General features: G+C 40.1%; 2 protein-coding genes across 3 annotated transcripts in view; both read right to left on the reverse strand.

Moving 5' to 3' along the window:
* The window catches only part of LOC121640207 (butyrophilin-like protein 2), a 104,006-nt gene that overhangs the window by 53,896 nt on the left and 24,930 nt on the right, over window positions 1–25,180 (reverse strand). The gene's annotated exons all lie outside the window — the stretch shown is intronic.
* LOC121640186 (butyrophilin subfamily 2 member A2-like) lies at window positions 1,592–22,832 on the reverse strand. Of its 2 annotated transcripts, XM_041985901.1 has the most exons (6): window positions 22,701–22,832; window positions 9,313–9,651; window positions 4,210–4,254; window positions 3,885–3,950; window positions 2,548–2,587; window positions 1,592–1,760 (listed from the first exon to the last, which is right to left on the reverse strand). In XM_041985901.1, coding segments are annotated over exons 1-6 (555 nt in total). In that variant the 5' UTR covers window positions 22,765–22,832; the 3' UTR covers window positions 1,592–1,759. The 2 variants fall into 2 exon arrangements, with proteins under 2 accessions (XP_041841835.1, XP_041841834.1); XM_041985900.1 differs by lacking the exon at window positions 2,548–2,587.

The following is a 25,180-nucleotide window of genomic DNA, read 5'->3' on the forward strand; positions in this document are numbered from 1 at the left end:
GTTCCAAAGTTTAGGAGCGCTGACTGAGAAGGCCCGGTCTCCTCTAGTGAGGAGACGGGAGGGGGGCACAGTCAGGAGGCTCTGACCTGAGGAGCGCAGGCACCGACCCGGGACATAGGGGGAGAGTATGTCACAAATATAGGTGGGGGCTACACCATGGAGGGCTTTAAAAGTAATTAATTTTTTTTTTTTTTTTTTTTTTTTTTTTTTTCACCTGTCTTGTCCAGCATCGTTGCAAACAGAATGATTGTCTGGCTGCCGTCTGGTGCTGGGCAATTTTACTCTATCAAGCAGGGATTTATACTACATGTATAAAGTCCCTCTTGATGACATGAAAAACTTTATTAAATCAGACTCTTAATGCTGGACTCGACCGGAGGGGACAGAGAGAGAGAGAGAGAAAAGAAAGTAGAGAGAAGAGGGAGGGGAGAGAGAGGGACAGAAAGGGTGTGGGGAGTGCGGGTGGGGACTTGAAACATCATACAGAAGACCATGTAATCCATACTACTTACAACATACAGTCATGGACAAAATTGTTGGTACCCTTCGGTTAATGAAAGAAAATATCACAATGGTCACAGAAATAACTTGAATCTCACAAAAGTAATAATCAATAAAAATTCTATGAAATTTAACCAATGAAAGTCAGGCATTGCTTTTCAACCATGTTTCAACAGAATTATTTAAAAAAATAAACTCATGAAACAGGCCTGGACAAAAATGATGGTACCCTTAACTTAATATTTTGTTGCACAACCTTTTGAGGCAATCACTGCAATCAAACAATTCCTGTAACTGTCAGTGAGACTTCTGCACCTCTCAGCAGGTATTTTGGTCAGAGCAGGTCATTGGTGACTTTTATAGGGGCAGTTTCGGTACTGTGGTGTGAGCGAAAGCCGGATTGAAACTTTTCGAACATATTGTTATTGTTCATGTGCTCGGTCAGCTGGGTGGCAACAGTTTTTTCTAAAAGTTTGGCTAAAAAAGGCTAATTTGATATAGGTCTGAAATTGTTCAGGTCCAGGGGATTAGGTGAGGGTTTTTTTTTAGAATCGGTCTAACTACAGCACTCTTTAGACCAGGGGGGACACAACCAGACGACAATGAACTGTTAATAATAGAGAGGATGAGGGGACCCACGGTGTCGAAGATGCCCCTCAAAGATCTAGTGGGCAGAATGTTTAACTTGCAGGATTTGCATGCTGAATAAGCTCCTTTAAGTTGGATAAAGAAATTTGTTTAAAATGTGTCAGTGAGGATCCAGGTTGGTTCAGGACATCAAAGTTGCCAGGGGCAGGTGGAATGTTATTCCTAATGTTGGCAATTTTATTAACAAAATGAGTGAAAAACTGTTCACATTTTGCAGCAGAAGCATCGATAGGAGGGGTAGGAGAGCAAGTAACTAGGTTTATTGTTTTAAACAATATTCTAAAGTTGTTGCTGTTTGAGATTAACTCTGAGAAATACAATTTGCGTGCTTCATCCACTTCCAATTGGTAGGCAAGCACATGGTGAAGGTGAAGTCACCATGAAGTGATAAAGTCTCTAAGCTGGCCTGGTAACTCCTTAGGATTCCCCTGGTTCTTTTTTCTTTCTTTCTCTCTGTTTTTATCTGAGCTCAAATCTACCCCCTAAAAGAGAAAAAACTTCTTTTGCATTAGGTGGATGAGTAACAGAAAAAAAAATCCAGATGTTTATTCAGTGTCGTCTGGTTTCACTTTGATCGTCGTCCTCCTGTCTGTCTTGTCCCACTTCTAAATCTGTAACACAACACAAAATAATGTATCTTTAAATGAAAATTGCAATTTTTTTATGCAGTATGATTAAAAAAAAGTGTTACACTATCAGTTTTAATTAATTTATAGTTTTACTTTTTGAGCAAAGAAAAACAAAATGAAAATCAGGCTGAAAAGGGAAAAACAATCTAATGTGGAGGGTGAGATCTCTTGTCTAATATTAATTTCAGGATGTAGCGTACAGCTCGGTAAAATAACATTCGTAACTGAAAACATTCTTTACTATACTGCAAACAGAACTACAGCATCAAAGTTGTATTACTCCGTCTCTGTTGTACTCAGTGAGTACTCTGTAGAGCTGCTTCACAAACATCTGGGGAGATCTTTGTCTGCATCACTATCAGTCCCTGGATTCTGGACATTTACAGTACTCATTGTAGACGTGAAGTCCTCAGAAAAGTGTTTAATACAGTCTCAGAGCTCATGTTAATGTTAGTTTGAGCCAGGAGGGTCCACTACTGATTTCATTACAGAGAGGAGGAAGCTCCATCTGAACATCAGCTTCTCAGCTGGTTCTGTGTAAAAAAAACTCATCCAGCCCATTAAGCTGCACCTTATTACTCAATGAATCACTATTCTGAGATTAGAGAAGTTCTTCTATCAGGAGAATATTTTAATCAGATTCCAGATCCATTTTATCAAAAAGAAAACAAGTCATACATTAAAATCCTGTTTCTTTCAATTAATTTATGTATTCATTTATTTATCTTTGGTAGTAGAGAAATAAAACAGAGATATGCCTAAATATTACCATAATCTCTGTAGAACAGCTTCATGCCTGTTTCGTCTCCCTGCAGTAAACAACAAACACAAAGACATGATGGTTCAGTTCTTCTCTAAGGCCTCGTCCACGTTTGCAGGATTATTTTTCTGCATTTGCATCTTTCGTCCACATGTAAACACAGTTTTGCTAAACTGCAAACAAACTTTTCAGAAAACACCGTCCATGGTGAAGATTTTCACATGATCCATCTGTGTGTTTAAGTGTGGACAGAATAACCAACATCTCTGGTTCAGAGTCAGAGCGTCCACCTCCACCTGTGTCTAGTTCACATGGCAACAGCAGACGTAGCAAAGATGGTGCTGGCTGTAATCATGCTAGCACTGTAAATATACTGAAGAACAAAAGCTCCACAAAACCAGATTTAACAGAAATATTTCTTTTTTATTTCTCCTCTGATTGGCCATCATGGCTTCAGAGATGGAGCCAAATCTCCATCTTCTGGTTTGGTTTCTGGTGGAGTTTCAGGTGTTTCTGTGTCTCGATGTGGACAGAGACTTTTATGAAAATAATAGCAGAAGGATGTGTTTTCTATAAAATAAGTGTGTGTGTGTCAGCTTTAGTTGTTGAAAACATTAGACTGAAGCAGCAGAATAAAAGGAGAATAAAATGTGAGTCTGGTCTCAGATCAGTCTGACACACACCAGAAGAAGAAAAACTACTTCCTGTCTAGAAGATGAAGCCACAGCAGATCAAGTTGTTCATGTTAATCTCAGAAACCTGCGTTCAGCTGAGTGATGTGTAGATTTGATCCTATTTTAACACAGAATGAGTTTTTCTAAAAGAGCTGAAGTGGTCGTTATCAGTAAATTATAATTAGGGATTTTCAGAAGATTAAACCAGAGCAGGTTTGCTGTTCACTAATTACACTGCATGTAAACAACATGACGCACATTTTATTTCTTTTTTACTCTTTTATATGTTAAAACCAACAATGACAGAGAGATGAAGGTTCCTTCTCTGTGTCAACAAGCCGTCACTCTCACAGTCGTGGGTCAGATTATTGATTGATTAGTGATTAGATCTTTGAATTTGTGTCCGAGTGTGAAAACAAAGTTTTGTGTTCTGTGATTATTTTACATTTTACTAAATGAAAACTATCAGATTTTTCTAGTTTGTTTTTTCTTTTACTACTATAATACATCTCAATAGTATAACTTCTTGTTAAAAGACTCTTGTGTTGAACTGATCTATTAAAACTTAATCTATAGAAACTAATGAACACATTTAATTCTGTTTAGCTTCATCTGAAAGTGTAGAAGGAAAGAATCTGCTGGAAATGAAAAGGGGAGAAATTTATGACTTACGTTTACAATAAACTAAACCAGCAATGAGAACAAAAACAGCACCGATGATAACACCAATGACCCGTCCTGCAAAACAGAGAAAAAATATTAGAAAACAAGAAATATAAAATACCTTAATTTCAAATTGATAATGTTAATAAAAACAACAATAATATACAAATAAAACTTTAACTCAGAGTAATTATAATCTAATCAATAATATAACTGGAAGTTATTTTAACATTTAACTCACTAAACTTGATTCCTGCTGGTGGAGAGAAAATATATTAAACTGTAAATATTATACTTTTTATTTGTCTGTTAACAGTTTAGAGACGTTAATTACCGATCAGATGAGGTAAAGGTTTAGTCAAATCCAGATCATTGGTTCCTGGTTAAAGATAAAGAATCGATTTATGGAAAGAAGAAACAAAACCAAACACTTTACAAGGAAAACTGAATTAAAGACAAAACATTCAATCACCAAAAACATAAAACAAAGTCAGAACTTAAACAAAGAGACAACCAGAAATAAAACCATAGCAGGTAAAAGTTGCTCAACACAACATTTTTTTTGACCTGGACCGAATTAAAAAGCCATGATGGTTTATAAAAGTTATCATTTCTAATCATCTTACTTGAGTTACACTGATAACATTAAACTATAAAGAACACTGAAAGAACATGAAATTTACAAAAGATGACATTTTTAGTTCATTCTTTCCTTTTCAAACAAAAATCTGAAATTTTTGGTTGGATCTTCATCCTTCGACACTGCAAGAGATAATCAGACTAAATTCTCAGGTCATACATGTACATGTTTACATGTTGCTCCACACAAAGAGGATAAAATGAGAATCATGTTAAATTATTTTTCACTGCAAACATTTTACAAACAAAATGTTTCTAGTTTCCATTTAACGTGTTCATCAGTACTCACCAACTTTCGGAACGATGATTCCCATTTTCACCTGACAGTTGAGATTATGAACATGACAGGTGTAAATTCCTGCATCGTCAACAGTTACGTTACTTAGTTTGAGGGAAATGTTTCCATTTTGGGGTTAGGGTTAAAACCGCTAAAGTCAAAGATGACTGAGCAGCTGCTGCTTCATCAGAAACATGTAAAGTGTGTTTTGTTAGTTATGTAAAAAAATCAAGAAAGAAAACAAAGTTAAGGACTTAAATTTAGTTTCTTTACTAGCAGCAATAAGTATTTCTGTGTAATAAATTATTTAATCAAAACCCCTGAGCCATTAAGCAAAGCAGCTGATGTAAATCCCTATTTTTCAGCTGTACAGAGAGCTCAGCAGCAGCTGTACTTTCTGAGGAAGCCGAGGAAGTTCAGCATGTCACCAAATATCCTCAGAAACTTCTACAGCTGCGTGGTTGAGTCCATCCTGACCAGCTGCATCACCGTGTGGTACGGCAGCTCTACTGTCACAGACCGCAACCGCCTGCAGAGAGTGGTGAAGACTGTGTCCGAGATCACCAGGACTCCGCTGCCCTCTCTGCAGAGCATCTACCAGCAGAGTCCACAGGAGAACTGCCTCCATCATCAAAGACCCCACCCACCCCCAACATGGACTGTTCACTCTCCTCCCCTCAGGCAGGAGATACAGGAGTCTGAAATGCAGGACAACCAGACTCAGAAACTCGTTCTTCCTCTCGGCCATCAGACTCCTTAACAGCTGATAGGAGTCTGTAACAACGGCCTGTACCCTGCACACAGACTTTATATTGTTAACCACAGTAACTGCAATATTGTTTGCTGTTTATGTGTCTTATTACTTATGATAGATTTTGCATCTTACCGTCAACCTCATGACAGTTTTTTTGCACAGCTAATCATTCATTGTTGAATGTGGCACAACAGCTTATACAGCACACTGCACATTTATGTTTTACAGATTATTTACTCAGAGGTTTTTTTGTCCTACCTTTATCTTTATCTTCTGTCTAGTTTTTAAAGCTGTTTTTCTTCTATTTTATAATCTTTTATGACATTCAGTGTGAACGGCAAAGTAAGAATTTCATTGTTCAGGGAAACTTGTTTCCTTATAGGGCAAATGACAATAAACACTTTGAATCTTGAATCTTGTACAGTGTTTTAGTTTCTATTTATGCACGTCGGTTTAACCTTATTTGTTCTATGTGAATCTTATTTGCTCACATTGTCTTTTTGCATGTAACTTTGTCTTTTAACATTCATTCATTCATTCATTCATTCATTCATTCATTCATTCATTCATTCATTCATTCATTCATTCATCATCTGTACCACTTTATCCATTACGTGTTGCAGGTAAGCTGGAGCCTATCACAGCATTTTAACAGGTGAGAGGCAGGTACAACCTGAAGAGGTCACCAGTCCATCGCAGGGCCAGCACAGATAGGGACAAACAACCATTCACACACACACGCACTCCTAGGGAGAATTTAGCCCACATTGTCTTTTTACATGTAACTTTGTCTTTTAACGTGTCTTTTAAATACCTGACACTGTTTCCATAGTAATGCTCATTTTATTGTATATTGTTATGCAGTGACAATTGTAGCATTAGGCCCCAAGACTTTGGTATCACCCAGAGTCTGCTCTTCCTATCTACATGTTTTACGACCCAGAGGAAATTCCTGTCCACCACCAGATGGACAATTGTTGACCTAACACTGAGTTCCCAGTCTACAGGAACCTTGCATTCAGAGGAGACTTGATTGGCCATCCGACCTGAAAACTCTAACTCATTAACTTCAAAAAGAAGAAACACTCTTAAGCTGAGTTAATTCAGGGCCGAGTGTCAACCGTACCAGGGAACATCTCAAACCTTTTGGTGATTAACAACATTTAAGGCCCTCTTCCCCAGACATTCGCACATGTAAATCAACCTGAGATGGACCTTAAGACGCCAGACCACATTCTTTCCACAGATGGACTTTGTCAAGAAGTGTCAGAAATAACAACCCTTTTCTTACAGGACTGTTTAACCTATAGTCTTCAAAACTGCCTTTAATGGTTGAATTTTTGTAATAATGAATGTTTAAATTGATCCCACATCTTAGGAAAGTACAAATGGTAACTTTGAATGGATTCTCTGCTAGGTACGGTCACAAAGTTACAATTCAAGGGATTCTTGCCACGGATCAACATCCCCTCCTGCTGGCCATTTGAAGGTTTGCTATCGGGATCCCAAACCAAACTTTAAAACAGTTTACAGAAACTTTCATCCATAAATATCCATAACAGAACTGATAGTGTGTAATTGTAAATGTGAACTTCATTTACAGGTAACGGATTGTCAAAGTATATCTGCGTTTTATTAATGAAATGGTATAAATCTGTTTATATCTCATGGATAATTAACCGCCTGTAATAACTGGAAGTTGTGTGTGTTTATCTTTCAAACAGGATATTCATCTGTTTTATGAAATGTGTTTTATAAGTGTACTTTCTGTTTGAACTGGCATATGGGAAAATAAGTTTATTCTTACATCCACAGTTATTAAGCGTCTAGGCCTTTGTATGTAAATTAAGCTCAACCGCGCCAACATTCTACACTGCGATTGGCCTAACCACGCCAAACCCCGCCTTAGCCAGAGAATATTACAAGAAACTAACAGATTTTAGTTTAGTTTTACAGGAGAATGAGTTAAGAAGAAAGAAAGAGAAGAAGAAGAAAAGAATAGGTACCTATTAAAACAGATCTGGACGAGAAACAAATCCATGGAATAAGTCTTAGAACGTTCAACTTCGTTTTGTCTTTTGTTAGTGTTATTCGTTAATGTTTTTGATCATTTTTGCTCAAAGCAACCAAACCCGTTGCTACGCAACCAAGATATACAACTTTTGTATCCAGCGCGAGAGATATTCTAACTTGTTGCATTTTTGATTGTTTTCCTTTTGAGAAGAACTTTGGAGAAGTCAGTCCAAAGTTCAGTTTATCAGAGCCAATCTCCGCCAGAAGCGTTCTGATCCATAACGCTCAATTGTGGACAATTCCAACAACAAGGTTCTGATTACGGTTCCAAGCCTCTGGAACCACACCAGCTAATTGCCACCGCTGTGCCAGTGGAGCATGGGAATCAACCCAGTTCGTCTTGGAAGCTGATCCAAACCATTGCGGACGGGCAATTTCTGCCGGGTACCAGACGACATCAGGGATACTTCCACCTTGACGCCGTACCCGAACCCCGCTTCTAGGCCCTACCGCCTGCTCCAAGTAAGACCGAACCGAGCCTCCAACTGGGTCTAGCTGGTGTCTTTGAAATGTTGAGATTTATTCACTCTCCACTCCAAAATTCATTTAGTCATTCCTTTAATTCAATTGACTATTCTAAATTGTCTTCCTAAATTCCCGTCTCCTTCGCTAGGTTCCGACTAGAATTAAAGGTTACTCATTAGTTAATTTATTTTCCCATATTCGAAACGGAGTAAGATACAGATATCAAGTTCTTTATAATCCCTGATTTAATTTGATTGTCTTTTTACCTTTGTTTATTTCATTGTGCTGCTTTCTTTCTACTGTCTTTTAAGGTTTACCCTCCCAGCACAACAGAAGGCCGGCAGTGTCTCTAAAGCGATGTTGATAATTTCATAATTTCTGACATTGATTTATCCTTGCTGTTAATTGATTATTGATGGTATTAAATTGTTACATTTTGAAAGTTAGAATCGTTTCCGTGGTTAATTTTGGATGCAATCAAGGTCCCTTCAGACGTTGAATTCGTCACTTCAGATATGAGAGTTAGACTGAATTAAAATCAATTTTATTGCAATCCTGCTCACGGTTTTCTCTTCTGGACCATGGATTATTCAATTACTATACAGAAGAGTGGTGCCCCAATTCGAGGAAAATCACGGTCATAATTTTCATTGGTTTGATATTAATTTCTACCGCCGAGGTTTATATTAATATCGAGGCATTACGCTACACAATAAAGACATTCTATTATTCTATTTTACTCTATTCAGATCAGTAGCTGCTTCAGGATGGATATAACCTTCTGAAAAGTATCTGAGGGGGTCTGAATGTGTCAGAGCAAAATTTTCTTCTTTTCTTATTGGTTAGTGGTTGTTTGGGGGAATTTCGCCCCCTAGTGAACATTTGCTGTAACTGCATGACGTTGTCCAGGTGGTTTGATCCACTTGACTGAAGTGCAGTGTGAAAGCAAACCAAACCAATGGAAGATGCAAAGTTTTTAGGAATTCAAGTTATTGAACAGAGTCCTCCAGACTATCCTGGTGTGGTTTTGTTCTCATCTCCTCTGCAGCAGCAGCTCTTTCTAACAGCCCTCTAACACTGTCATGCTCCAACCTGAGCTTACCTGGACGTCTTTACTCTGACGTACAGCTTATTACCTGTACCAAGTACTTTGCTGCTGAAAGTAGAAGCTGTGATCACATGTTGTACATTTCCATTTTTAATATTTGGACAATATTTTGGAAACTTACTGACACTGAGAGCAACGTAACAACTCTTCTCCACTGAGCCGACCTGAAAGGAGCACTTGTATCTTCCAGAGTCGGAGAGTTTTAAAGAGGAAAGTTGGAGTGACAGATTTCCTTTATGGAGACCTTCAGAGATCAGAGACGTGCGTCCTTCAAACCTCTCCATTTGTTCTCCAGGAATGTCTTTTCCACCTTTACGAACGTGTACAACATCACTCTGCTGAGTCCATTTCACTGTGTTGTCTGTTGCATCCTGCTGGGGCTCGAGGTGACACTGTAGAACGATGCTGGAGCCGCAGAATGATACTACCGGCTCAGAGGAGCAAAATATCTCAGTTTCACCTGGAGAAAGAAAACAAATAGTTCATAGAAATCAGACAAACCTCCGTCCAGCACTCCACAACACACTTAATAATCAGTCTTCAGTCTTTTTGTTCTTTGATTTAAAGAAAAATAAAATGATCAAAGAAAAAAAAACTGAATATGTTTAAATGTAGTTTACAATAGTGCTAAATTATGATGGAAAAGACTTTAGTCTGCAACAATAATGAAAATATATATATAAGTTATTACAATAATAAATCTGTTTCCATAGTAATGCGCATTTTATGTATATTATTATGCAGTGACAATAAAGATATTCTATTATTCTATTCTACTCTATTCAGATCAGTAGCTGCTTCAGGATGGATATAACCTTCTGAAAAGATGATGCAGCCACCGCTGGGTGGCCTTCATTTTGGCCCTTATACTGTCACATATAAAAGAGTCATCCAAATGTCTCCTCTCTTCATCTACAAATTTATGTAAATATAACAATGACAGCATCACCTCTTTACTGGATCCCAGTACATATCAGCCATCTCCACCATAATATCAAGTATCTGAGGGTGTCTGAATGTGTCGGGTCTTTTTTTATCCAGACTGATGTTGTGTTGGGACAGAAGAGACTGTAGCGAGGACAGTCACTGAGACACTGTAGGTAATATAAACTTTAGGGACATTTATTATTAGTGTTAATAAATGTCAAGATGTTAGAAGCTTCATTGTTTGGTTTTTATCTTCTTTACTGAGCTGTAGAGAAGAGTTCCCTGGTTTGTCAGGCAGGTATGAAGCTGGACTGCTGCCACAGAGAAGGATGCTAAGTTGCTATGGTGACCTTTATGAATATGAAACCTGAGGGCATATTCAATCTGGCCCTGTTTGGCCTGCTTTAAACAAACCCTTGTCCTCTTCCATGGATAGTACGAGCCATCCAGGGAACCAAACAGAGGAAGTGATGTGGGGCATGTCATAGAGCAGCATGCTGGTTAACTCGCTGTCTCTCCTGCTGCTCATACTGGGCAGATTCTGTAGAAAACTGTTTTACTTTACTGAATACTAAGATAAAAACAGAAACTCCAAGACTGGATAAACTTATTGTTGCTCCATTGTTTACTTGTGGTGAACCAGCTGTTTTCAGTCCTGGCCAATTTTTCTTCTTTTTTCTTATTGGTCAGTGGTTGTTTTGGGGAATTGTGCCCCTAGTGAACATTTGTTGTAACTGCATGATGTTGTCCAGGTGGTTTGATCCATAGATATATATATGTAGATGCCTCATTACACGTTGGAGCGTGACGCAGCATCACCGCCATATTGGATGGGTGTCTGCATTCCAGGCTAGCTTCCGAAATAAGCAGAGTCAAGACAGTTCCAGCAACTATGCCCGTATTTTGTGCAGCCTGCGGTTGCAATAACCAGCACAATATTAAAAGCCGATTGCGAGGCATTACCTTTGACAAGTAAGCTAGGATTTTTTATTTATTTTTTACCATCAGTTCTTTCTGCCTGTCTAGGAATTGATTTATTGTGCATTTATTGTGAACATTTTCTGTTCTAGAATGCGCCGCTAGGTGGCAGCAATTGTAGTAGCTCTGTTTTTAACTTGTGATTTTTTGCAATATAGCCGTCTTTTTTAAGACATCAGCTGTCAATCTGTGTCTGTTCGGGTAGATTTTTCGCGCTGGTCAGAGGCTGTGCTATACGGGAGATTTTTCTGAATATTTTTTCTTTTTTGCAAGACTTGTTATTGTGAGTCTCCATGGCAACGAGACTTGTTTACCATCGGGATCAACTGATAAAACTCTCCAAACTCGAGATTATCAGTGAAACAACACTTCAAATCCCAACGGAGTTGAAAAGAAAGAGAAGAGGATGCAGGGCAGGAGCGAGGCAGAGAGAAAAAACGGTGGCGATTCAAACCGTTTCTTCCAACGGTTGTTATGGGAAACGTGAGATCGCTAGCTAACAAAATTGATGAACTTCAGGTGCTAACCAGGTCTCTTAAAGAATACAGAGAGTGCAGTATTATGTGCTTCACCGAGACATGGCTGCATGAACACATCCCAGACTGTAATGCGTCTGTACACGGCTTCAGGACGGTCCGTGCAGACCGCAATAAACAACTCAGCGGGAAGCTGAAGGGAGGTGGAATTGCGGTGCTGGTAAACCAGCGCTGGTGTCATCCTGAACATGTCACTGTTAAAGAGAAGATCTGCAATAGAGACATTGAACTGCTAGCTGTGAGTCTCCGCCCGTATTATTTACCCAGAGAGTTCACATGCGTTATTCTGGTAGCGGTATATATATTACCTGGTACCGCTCCAGACGCAGCCTGTGATGTCATTAACTCTGTAGTGGCCAGGCTTCAAACACAACATCCAAACGCATTTGTGGCGATCTCTGGAGATTTTAACAACATCTCCCTCTCTGCAACTCTACCAACTTTCCAACAGTTTGTCAGCTGCTCCACCAGAGAAAACAAAACGTTGGACTTATTTTATGCAAATATTAAAAATGCATACAGCTCCTTTGCCCTGCCACCTTTAGGAAGATCAGACCATAACCTAGTTCTTCTCTCCTCCTCCTACAAGCCCATCGTTCAGCAACAACCAGTCATTAGAAAGGCTATTAGAACCTGGTCTAATGAAGCTGAAGATGCTCTGAGAGGATGCTTCGAGGCTACAGACTGGAACGTCCTATGTGAACCTCATGGAGATGACATCAACGCCTTGACTGAGTGTGTGACAGATTATATTAACTTCTGTGTGGACAGCACCGTTCCAACAAGAACAGTGAGGTGCTTCCCCAATAACAAACCCTGGATCACCAGTGACCTGAAAAAGCTGCTGAACATCAAAAAGAAAGCTTTTAGGGATGGAGACAGGGAGTTATTGAAGTCCACACAAAAACAACTTAAAACACAAATGAAGAAGTGCAAGGAGGACTACAGGAAGAAGTTGGAAAGTAAGCTTCAAAAAAACAATGTGAGGGATGTGTGGTCAGGAATGAAGAAGATCACTGGCTTCGGGATAAAGGAGGATCAGACTGATGGAGGTCTGAACAGAGCGAATGAACTGAACATGTTCTTCAATAGGTTTAGCTCACCTCCTGCTTCAACCCCAACTAGCCACACACCCTCCATGAGCCCACAGCTTTCCTGTCACACCTCCACTCTGTCACCCTGCAGCTCAGTCAAGGACCTGGACACAACCTCATCTCCCTCCACATCAGGACTTCCTGAAACCTCCTCTGCCTCCACCTCCACTCTGTCTGTCTCCTGTAACCAAGTCATGCAACAACTGGTGAAACTGAACCAGAACAAGGCTGCAGGTCCAGATGGTGTCAGTCCCAGAGTTCTCAAGACCTGCTCAAAACAGCTATGTCCGATTGTCCAGCACCTGTTCAACACCAGCCTGAGCCAGAGAAGAATCCCGGTGCTGTGGAAAACATCCTGCCTTGTTCCAGTGCCTAAAAAACCACAACCAGCTGAACCAAAAGACTACAGACCAGTCGCCCTGACATCTCACGTCATGAAAGTCCTGGAGAGACTCTTACTGGCTCACCTCAGCAAGCAGGTGAACACCTTTCAGGACCCATTACAGTTTGCATACCGTAATGGGCTTGGGGTTGAAGATGCCATCATATACCTGCTTCAGAGAGCCCACTCTCATCTGGACCAGTCAGGCAGCACTTTGAGGGTCATGTTCTTTGATTTCTCAAGTGCTTTTAATACGATTCAGCCTGCTCTGCTGTGTGAGAAGCTGCAGAAATTCCAGGTGGATCCCTCCACAACCACCTGGATTTACGACTACCTCACAAACAGACCACAGTTTGTGAGACTGAAAGGTTGTGTGTCTGAGATGGTGGTCAGCTGCACTGGAACACCACAAGGGACTGTACTTTCACCATTTCTATTCACGCTGTACACCTCAGACTTCCAGTACAACTCTGAGTTCTGTCATCTGCAGAAATACTCTGATGACTCAGCAGTTGTTGGGCGTATCAGTGATGGACAAGAAGCAGAGTACAGAGAACTGGTCGGTCAGTTTGTGAAATGGTGCGGTGACAATCATCTCATCTTGAATACCAAGAAAACAAAGGAGATGATTGTTGACTTCAGGAGGAACAAGAACACACATAGAAGTGTTTCCATCATGGGAGAGGAGGTGGAGGTGGTGGAGGAATACAAGTACCTTGGAGTTCAGCTGGACAACAGACTTGAGTGGAAAAGCAACACTGAGTACATTTACAAGAAAGGTCAGAGCAGACTCTACTTCTTAAGGAAGCTGAGATCTTTTAACGTCTGCACCAAAATGTTGCAAATGTTCTACAGGTCTGTTGTTGAAAGTGCAATCAGCTTTGCAGCAATCTGCTGGGGCAGCGGCATCAGAACCAGAGACTTGAAAAGAATTAACAAACTGATCAAGAAAGCCGGTTCTGTGCTTGGAGTAACTCTGGAGCCGCTGGAGTTGATCATCAAAAAAAGAATTCTGTACAAGCTGACGAAGATAATGGAAGATCCTTCACACCCTCTACACAACGCCGTGACGAAACAACAGAGTGTGTTCAGTGGGAGGCTTGTTCAAGTCCGATGCAAGACAGAGAGATACAGAAGATCCTTCCTTCTAGCAGCTATCAGGCTGAAGAACAAAGCCCTTAATTAATTAATGTGATTGTTTTTTATAAAAAAAAAAAAAAAAAAAAAAAAAAATTACTACTACTACAATATTGAATTTCCCTTTGGGATTAATAAAGTATTTTTCATTTCATTCATTCATTTCATATAATATAATATAATGTAATATAAGTTTCCTTACTTACCCTCAAAGATATATATTTTACAATTCTCACTGTGCCCACTAAGCAGCTCTCTAAGTGTATTAATGTTTTTTTTATTTTAATGAATGAATGAATGAATTAATTAGGAGGCTGGGATAACAATCCCACTGCAGGGCATTTCCAGGGCATTTTTTGCCGTCTGACGGTCCATTGTGGTGTCACTAAGTGGGTCAGGCAATGTGGCAATACAAGATGAGACTGTCCCAATCAGCTGCGGACATTCACTCTACTTTTATGACAGAGGAAGAGCTTCCTTTCTATTTGTTATTGTGTTTAATTTACTTAGTGATAGTACTGGTGGTGTTTGTTTTTGTAAAGAATGGTGCACGTCTGATAAGTGGTGGAATGTGCTGCTGTGTCCTCTGTCAGAAGGAGCCTCCCATCCAGAGACTGAGCTATATGAGTATATAAAGCGGTTTATTCACCATACAACGGTGGCATTACAGAGATTATGTTGTAGATTCTAATGGATAAAAGCATAAAAAGAAACATAAATACAAATTAACATATTAACTACATCTATTAACTATTAACTACATCAGAATAAAACAGCCATATTATAATGAAATCACAGTGCATCAATGTCATGTAAATAAGCTGCGTTGATGAATGAAATGAAAATGCTCCCACAAATTGCCACTAGATGGCAATACAAGCCCAGAAATGCATTCACTGTGTGCTTTTACAGTTTACAGTTGGGCTGCCTAAGATTATTAAACTTAAATAACAAGTCACACTTTACTTCGCCGTAGCAAATAGGTTGTTTGAGGATACATTAAACAGAGGGATGTTACCGCATATCTAATGCAAGCAGAAATTAGCGAACATGTGGCTTAGGTTTCTCTGTTTGTCCTGTACATGATGCAGAACTGACAATAAAGGTTCATTTGACTTACCTTTGACTTTTATAGATAGCAACAAAGAATATTCTGTGTTTCACGTTCTAACAATCTTATAACAAACGTTACAACGTACACCTTTTTTTAAAAAACCCTTTTCATTCTGCAAATAAAATAACCCACGTCGAGAGCAGTCTGACCGGTGGGTTGTCTCTTACCTCTAACATACATGATCCATGTCTGACAGCAGAACCCACACATTCAGCTGAATAAACAGCATAAACTTTATTATTAGCAGCAGCTTTGTGTAAATATAGAAGTGTGGAGTTGTCACCCAAATAAATTGTGACCTTATACGTTAGAATGTGATAATTTATTGTAAAAATGTGAAACGTATCACATCATAATGTGATAAGTTTTTTTGTAAAAATATGAATGAAAGTAGCCTGAACTGTATGCAGATGTTGTTGCGACCTATATTGGAGAAAAATACATTTTATAGAAAATATTCTCGTCTAGTAGAAACATTTCGGTTCTTTTTGTCTATGATTAATTTATTCTACTCTGGTTTATTGTTGAACACACAGGAATGTGGGGCAGTTATGAGGAAAACAGTACCTCACCTGCCAGCGAGCAGTGAGACGGTGCGTGTGTCTGAGTTGTCACGGAATGTGTGCGCTGCTTTCAGTTAATAACTTGTAGGCTACCAGTGATTATGCCTATGGCTGTCTTCTGAAACACATAAGGCTATATGCAACGCTGGGACTGGAAGAAATATGTTGCAGACACAAACATAGTCCTGTCTACTTTGGGTGCAATGTCAACAATATCAGTGTCTGCCAAGCTTCACCAAATCTCTCTGGTGAAGTACAACTTAATCCTGTTTGGTAAGTTAGGCAGATCTCCATAGAAAGACAAATATGCAATAATTAAAGAATCAGTGTGTTACGGCCCCAGGCATGTCAGCCTGGACCTGCTCCTCCTCCCCGGCTTCACCCTTCACTTCTGGATAGGAGTCCTCCCTTCTCTGTGATAGCACGCCACCTGGTGCGGACAGAAGCTGGATTGGATAACTACGGTGTCGGTTCCTTTCCTCCTCGTGTTGTGATTGAGTGCCATCCCCTGTCAATCAACGTGGATGGCCAGGATGCTGGCCTACCTTGATAAGCTGCCAAGTCACTGAACTCAAGGCAGCTGTGTGTGGTTCCAGCACACATAAAACTGCCATAAAAGATAATTTAGTTAACAGTAAATCCACTGCCCCTTCTCCACTACACTGCTCTCAGCACAGATTTTTAAATGACTTTTTTCATTTGGCACTGTCGCTCTTTTCACTCTTTACACTTCTTCTCTCCGACCCTTTAACGGTTAACGGTAACACTTGTCATTATATTATATACACATCAGCACTGTACATGATTCACAGGAACACACACAGAACAGCACAAGCGCACATACATTCCTGTCACAACCAGCTGGCAGATACATATGCACGCAGAGAAGCAGTGGGATGCACGCACACAGGCTTCAGTAATATGCATATAGCCCTCATTTCTGTGGTTGGTTCATGAACGAACTCACATTTGTCACTTGGAATGTGCGTGGAGCTGGCACAAGGGAAAAGAGGTTAAAATTTTTTAATTGTTTGCAAGAAATGAAAGCAGATATAATATTACTCCAAGAGACTCATTTATCAAACTCAACAATAGATCTTCTCTCAACAACCCTGTTTCCACACGTGTATTCAGCTTGTTATAATTCTAGGCAGAGAGGAGTAGCAACTCTTGTTAATAGAAGGTTACATTTTGACATAGATTCAGAAGGCAGATTTATAATAGTTACATTATCTATTAAAAATGTTAAGTTATATATTGCAAATATATATGGTCCAAATGTTGATGATCCCTCCTTCTTTCACTCCCTCTTCGCCTCATTATATGGTCATTTAGATAACACATTAATTATAGGAGGTGATTTTAACATTATACTGGACAAACAAAGTACCACAGGAGCTCATCGAGTCTGGAAATCCTTAGAAACTGTAAAACAGTACATGAAGGATTTTGGTCTCTGTGATGTTTGGCGCTCTCACCCTCCCACACTAAGAGAATACACCTTCTTCTCTTCAGTTCACCATTCCTATTCTAGATTAGACTATTTCTTAACTAGCAGTTCGCTGATGAAAGACATGTCAGAAATCAGAATCCATCCTATTAGCATTAGTGATCACGCACCAGTATCATTCACTCGGAGAAGTAAGAGCAATAAACCAGCAACTAGAAACTGGAGATTTAATACGTCATTACTTAAAGATCCTGAGTTTATCAGCTACTTCAAAGAGAATGGTCCTTATATCTAGAAAATAACGACTTGCCAGAAACTTCAGCGTGTGTTCTTTGGGAAGCAGGAAAAGCAGTAATGAGAGGGAAAATAATTTCCTTTTCTTCTCATAAGAAAAAGAAGGAAACTTTGAGAATTTCAGAGTTAGAACGCAGAATTAAATCCTTAGAGGATGCTTACCATGTCTCCCCAGAAGAACACACACTAAATGCTATAAGGAAAACTAAACTTGAATTTAATGAAATAATAGATAAAAAGACGCAGTTCTTGGTGCAAAGACTTCGCTTGGAGAATTTTGAGCATGGCAACAAATGTGGAAGGTTCCTGGCTAATCAGTTAAAAACAAATAAGGAGAAAACAACCATCTCCTCTGTCAGAGATCCAGAAGGAAACATCAGCCACGACCCTGACAAGATAAATAACACTTTCAAAGAATTCTATAAAACATTATATACATCACAACTAACTACAACAGATGACAATATTGATACATTTCTTAGTAACATCAATCTTCCAAAATTAAAACATGAAGATAAAATGGTCTTGGATTCCCCTCTTTCAGTCGGCGAACTCCAAGAAGCTCTCCAGCATATGCCCAACAATAAAGCTCCAGGTCCAGATGGTTACCCAGCAGAATTCTACAAAGAATTCTGGACAATGCTGGCACCCACTTTCTACAATATGATATTAGAAATAAGGGAAAACAAAAAATACCTTCAAATATGAACCTAGCCAATATTACTCTACTATTAAAACCAGGTAAAGACCCGACACTTCCATCCAGTTACCGTCCAATTTCATTAATAAATGTAGATCTCAAAATAATTAGCAAAGCTTTGGCCAGAAGAATAGAAAAAAATAACCCCTCTAATAATACATCCTGACCAAACAGGCTTTATTAAAGGTAGCATTCCTCTACTAACATGCGTAGATTAATTAACATTATAGATTATTCTACTCTACATAATCTGGAATCCACAGTCATTTCTTTAGACGCAGAAAAAGCATTTGACCGAGTAAACTGGAAATTTTTATTTACAACGTTAAACAAATTTGGGTTTGGGTCATCTTTCATAGATTGGATAAAAATATTATATAACAACCCAAATGCATGTGTGAAGACCAATGATCAAACCACTCCAAGCTTCTGTTTGCGGAGAGGCACCAGACAGGGCTGCCCGCTTTCTCCATCACTCTTTGCTATTTTTATTGAACCCCTAGCTGCTGCCATAAGACAAAATAAAGAGATTAAAGGAATCCATGCCAAAAATATAGAACACAAGATAAGTCTTTATGCTAATGACATATTACTTTCCCTCCAGAACTCACCGACATCTCTACCCCAGACAATCACACTTATTAACACATTCTCATCAATATCTGACTACTCTATTAACTGGTCTAAGACTAGTGTTATGCCCATTAGCTGTGACCTACAAAACACACCCAATACTACAATACAGTCTGGAAACATTAGATATTTAGGCATAAACATTTCCACCAGGTTATCAGAACTAACAAAGCTAAATTATGTCCAGCTACTTAAAGCAATGGTGGATGATCTCTCACGGTGGAGGCGCTTACCCATATCACTCATGGGGAGGGTTGCCACAGTTAAAATGATGGTTCTATCTAAAGTAAACTACCTGTTTTCAATGATACCCACTAAACCATCCTCCAGCTGGTTTAAGTCACTGGATTCACATATATCTAAATGTTTATGGAAAAACAAGCGATCACGTATCAGTTTAAAAACTTTACAACACACTAAAGAAAGGTGGATTGGAGCTACCCAACTTTAATCCTGTTTTCTTAGCTAACAAGCTGCAGTATGTCTCCAAATGGCTTAAACCTAGCAGTCTGGATGAACCATGGTTAGATGTAGAGCAAGCATTATGTGAGGATCTGGTTATCTCTGACCTGCCATTCATCAGCTCAACCACTAAAACACATAAGTTTTTTAAAAGCATTAATATCAGTTCCTCTTTAGTGGCTTGGTGGGAATTTCTAAAAATAACCAAATCCTCACAAGGGATGCTTGTATGCTGTGTGTGTGTCTATGCTTTGGATGATGTTTGTGTGGGTGTGGGGGTATGTTTGTGTGCATGCGTATGCATGTGCTAGGATGAGTGGAAGTGTGTCTGGGGAGTGAGAGTGGGAGGGTTGTATGCTGTGTGAGTGTTTATATTGTGTGGGTGGGGCTGAGGAGGCATGTATGTGTTAGGATGAGCGGGAGTGTGCAAGGAAATAGGTGTGTGCATGTGTTTCTGTGTGTGGTAGGGACGGGGTTAAGTGCACTTGTGGGGGGGAGGGTGGTGTGTGTTTCTGTGCTTGTGGGTACAGCACAGGCGAGGGTGAGTATGGGATTATATGGGGTGCAGAGTAGGTGGGGGTGGGGGGAGGGGGTCAATGGCGCCCTGGTTCCTGGGGTGTGCAGCTGGAACATCGGGGTGTGTGCTGGCCTATGCCGGGTGGCTGTCTGGGGGGGCCTGGTCCTCCTAGGCATGTTGCGGACCCTCTGCCTTTGGGGGGGTGGGGCGGCCGCCTCTGGGCTCCTGGGGCCCTGGGCCCTTCGCTTGGGCTGTCCTGGGTGGCCAGTCCCTGGCGAGGCCGGCGGCTGCCGATCTTGGCCCATTTGGACCTGTGCCCCAAGACCGTGGGGGGCTCTTGCTGGGGCTCTCCTCTGCCGCCCTTTGGGTGGGGCTGGAGTCGACTTTGGGGTAGGGTAGCTTGGGTTAGTGCTCCGGGGCTGCTGCTGAGGGCTCGGGTCTCTGGGCTGCCCTGGTCTGCCTCTGACCTCAGTAGAGGCGTGATCTCACTTACCACTCTTCATCACTGATCACTCCTTATTTGTCATGCTCTGCATGCTGACACAGTCACTAAGTTGTACAGTGGGTTTTTATACTAAGAGATAATTTTTTTATGTCATTTAATGTGTATTTGTTTATTTAATTATTTATCTACTTATTTACTGCTCTAAAGACACACTATTTACTACTAATTCACTACTATTATTAATATAATCATAATTTGTTACATTATTATTATTATGTATTATATGTATGTAAGATATGTATTATCTTCTGTCTGTTGTTTATTATTTTACTTCTATTATTTTACTTTATTCTATTTTTTTTTCTAAGGAATAGAAAAGAAAAACAGTGATGGTGATAATAATAATATCAAGAAGAAATAAGAAAATTGGAAGAAAGGAACCCTGAATCCAGCTCATTCTTACTAACCATTTCAACCAAACATCTGCCTCACCTCATAGTATCAACTCTTCCATTTTCTGACCTTCTCTGCTCCTTTGCCCCCCCTCCTAACCAACATGACAAAATTGATGCCCTTCTTACAAAGACAAACTGCACACACATATATACACATATAGGTACACACACACACACACATTATATCTATTTAATTATTATTTCTTCTTTTTTTATTTTTTTTTTTTTGTTTCTTCTTCCTCCCGTTTGTTTCTGTTTCTTTTTTTTTTGTTTTGTTTTGTTTTGTTCTTGTTTTGTTTGGTTTTGTTCTTGTTTTGTTTGGTTTTGTTTTGTTTTGTTCTGTTTTGTTTATCTGTATCATGTTGCTGTCTGGTCTTGGTCTGAATTGCTTGTCTTGCAATAAAAAAAAATAAAAAAAAATTATGTCATTTTGATTTGGTTATTATTTAAAAACTCTTAATGACTAGCAGCTCTGTTTTGTGTGTGTGTTTCTGTTTTTGTTTTTGTAAAAGTTGTAGGAAATTTTCTGGTGTGTTCATGTACAGGTGTAACAGTTTGTTGTCTGGTGATGGTGTGGATTGAAGGGTCGTTTCCTTCTGTCTGTGATCTTTTTGTCTCCTTTCTTCTTTCCCGTTTGCTCTTTTTGTTATTTTCCATCTTTTTCTGTCCCCTCCGGTCAGGTCCAGCAAGATTACATAGATTCCGTGATTCAAAGTAAATAAATAAATAAATGAATCCGATTATCAAGGAGCCTTACCCATAGGCCTCCCCTTGGCAGAGCAAATTTGTTCAGCATGATACAGCAACCAGATTATCATTTTGCTTGCTATGATGCTGGACAGGACAAGTTAGAAAAAAATGGCCAACTAAAATTTGTGTAGACCTGAAATTTGCCTCTTACTAGTACGTTTGTAATTGTAGATATCTTGAAATTCAGTTTCTGCAAGCAAAAATGTGACTGAGGATATTTTTAATTAGAATCCTGACTAATAAGAATGTACTTTTGACGATGAAGAATCTAATGTGGAAATCTACCAAAAGGAACAACAAGAAGAGTGCAACGAATAAATGTCGAAATGGCTTGCCATAGTTGCCACTGCTACTATCAATAGAGAGTGAGAGGTTTCAGCTCCTTCACTTTGTCTGCAGTTTAACACATGATGAATTGAAGACCAGGTTCATGGTTTGGACTGATGGCCTTGGTGGCCTGGGGAAGAAGTTCAGGAGTTTTAGTTCTGAATGTATCCAGTAAAGCTAGAAAATGCAGAAATGTAGGCTAAATGTAAATTCACAGACAAATTAAAGTTGCAAGCAGCGATGAAGGCCCTAACTCCCTCTATAGCCTTTATCCTATTAGAAAACTTTTGATAACTTTTAAAGACAAATGCCTACTGAAAATCCTGAATAATTTTGGTGGCGCTACAATAATATCTCTAGGAGGAGATTTTAAACGAATTTAATAAAAACGCCAAAATGACGACTTTCACCCAAAATGGCAGACTTCCTGTTTTTGGCCACTGCTCCAAGAGTATTTGCAGCAGCAGTTTGAGAAAATAAAGTTATATCTTGAAGATTTAATATTTTCTACTTATTGCTGAGACTTATCAGAAAGCAGAATTATTACATGACTAACAGGAGAATCCAACAAAACTATATAAAATAGTTCCTGCCTCTTATGAGTTTCACTTTAAATATTTACGTATTATTTATTTAGTCCTATTTATCTGACGTGTTTTGGGGCCAAAACAAAAGATGATGGAGAAGATGACATTAAAAGAGAAAAGACTATTTAGGTCTAACAGAAAGATATTTTTTAACTTACCTGTAACTTGTCTCGTGACTGACAGCAGACTGTAGCATCCAGTCCAAAAAATCAGCATAAACATAATTTCTAACTGCTAAAAGAGCAGATTTCATAGATTTGCTGTTGAACAAAGAAATGAGTTGATCACTTTTCACGCCGTCTGACACCTACCGCAGTGTAGATGGTATGTTTTACTTCCTCTTCCTCTTTCTCTCTCTCTCTTTTTTTAAACCTCTTTTTAACATCATTGTCACTAGTTTGGCAAAGTAAAAATTTTACCACCATTGAAACTTTGCGATAGGAAATCTGACGGAACACATGACACATATACACACTGACACGGAGACTGCAGCACAAGGAACCGGACCCAAATGCAGAACACTCAGTGAGACAAGGAGGAAGATGCAGACAATGTTTATTTATAATAAATGTGAGTGGCTTGGTCCAGGTCTAGGAAGCTCTTCCTGTGAGAGGACAGAGGATTAATGTGGGTCTGAGAAGGTGCTTGGTTATGTCTGCTATGGCAGCGGCTTACTGTATTCCAGAGGAAGACTAATGGTGGAGGAGTAAGCCAGGAGAGGTTTCTGGTGGTGGTGAAACGAGTTTGGTTGCAGGCAGGGCGAGCAGGCAGGCAGTCGGCTTGGCATGAGGAACAGTCCTTATCCAGGGTGCTGTGGTTACCCAAGGGATCAAGGTCATAGGCTGAGGAATAAAGATGACAAGATGACAAGTTTTCCTGAGAACAAGGCACAAGGTAAATCATAGGATGAGGCCTGATTACCACACGGCAAAGTGTGACAATCTGGCGAAGACTGGAGCTCCTGCTTGCCCCTAAATAGCAGGGAGTAGAGCTGGATAACGAGCCTGCTGATGAGCTGCAGGTGGTGTCAATTGTGGCTCAAGACTCCGCCCTCAGTCCCCATGGTAACCTGCTCAACCCTACCTGCAAACTCAGACACACACACAGAAGCATGACACACACATAATTATACATATAAATCAGTGGCGGGCCCTGCATTTCACACCTAGGCCTTCAGTGCCGTGTCACTTAGTCCAACCTACATTTATGCACCTCATAATAACATCAATATGACACCATGGCTCATGAATACATACGGAAGCACACTTTTTAAGCCTATTCATAACAGCGGTGGCAGTAGTACTACACTTAACTGCTCAGTCAATCAGCGGGATGCTAATTTCAAGCTCAACTGCACCGGAGACGTCTGATAGTGGTCAAGAAACACTGCCTCCTACTGAAAATGTCTGTAGCAGTACTATGAAGGGCAGCAGCCGGGTGGCCGAGGCCGAGCCACGCCAGTCTGAGCTAGGTCCTATCACATCGGCAGCAAAGGATGCGATGGTGGCAGCCAGGAACTAACCCGAGAGTGTCAGATTGCTGATATGTAGATGGTTCAGGGTCCGAGTAGCACCATGGACAGCGCCTTGTGTGTGATGCGCGCACTATTTACAGTGTGTGTGATACGCGCAGTGTTTACAAGGCACACAGCACTGTCCATGGTGCTACTCGGACCCTGAACCATCTACATGCACGTATGGAAATAGGCAGAGGCCCATGGCAAATTTGTGTCCAGGGCCCTTGGTGATGATAGTCTATGTTTTCAACCAACAAGCACACATTCACAATTAGGGGCGGGAAACTAAGATCATGGATATTGTCAAACTCCAAAATAAAACGCAATTTTAAGAGATAAAATAAAATAAAACGCTTGCCCTCACCAATGCAGATCTCCTCCCCAGTGCCCGCTTATTTGAAAATAAAATCCATCCTCCTTTCCTTTCTCAAGAAGACTTCAATGGCTCTGTTGTATAGTTTATCTGTGAGTTTCAGTTCCATTAATATGTCCTTTTCTATGGACATGGAGGCTAACGCTGAAAGCCGTGTCTGCCCTGTCGTATTTCTGGCATAAGTTTTAATGCGCTTTAATGCCGAGAATGACCGCTCAACAGAAGCAGTGGACACAGGGATAGTCACAGCCAAACAGGCCAGTGCGTAAAGTTGCCCCATACTCTCAGTCAGATTCTTGCTCCGAAGAAAATCATGGAGATCAGCAGGACTTTTCCCTTCAAAATCAGCCATGGCATACATTACAGTCAGTTCTGTTTTAAGTCGGGGAAGATCAAACAGTATACCTTGGCTCTGTGTTAAGCTGGAGAAGGCCGTTTGGGGGAATTTTTTTCTGTATGTCTGAAAGTGCTGGGGGGAGAGAAGGGAGAGTTGTCCAGAATGCTGTCGTGGAGTTGTTGGTAGTGCGCACTCAGATCGCCTTGTGCCGCGCCCTGGCCTCTGCGCACGCTTGGAGCACTTGAGATGCGCACTGTTTCTTTGTATATTTCACAGAATCTGCCCCTCGCTCGCTCAACTGTGTCACAAAATTCCTTCACCCTTGCCATGCAGAACTGTACATCCAACGATTTTTTCTGCAGTACTCCAAAAAGCACATCAGCATACTCAAATATTCTGTTGAATGTGTTGA

The sequence above is a fragment of the Melanotaenia boesemani genome, chromosome 5 (genome assembly GCF_017639745.1).
Source record: "Melanotaenia boesemani isolate fMelBoe1 chromosome 5, fMelBoe1.pri, whole genome shotgun sequence".
NCBI lineage: Eukaryota > Metazoa > Chordata > Actinopteri > Atheriniformes > Melanotaeniidae > Melanotaenia > Melanotaenia boesemani.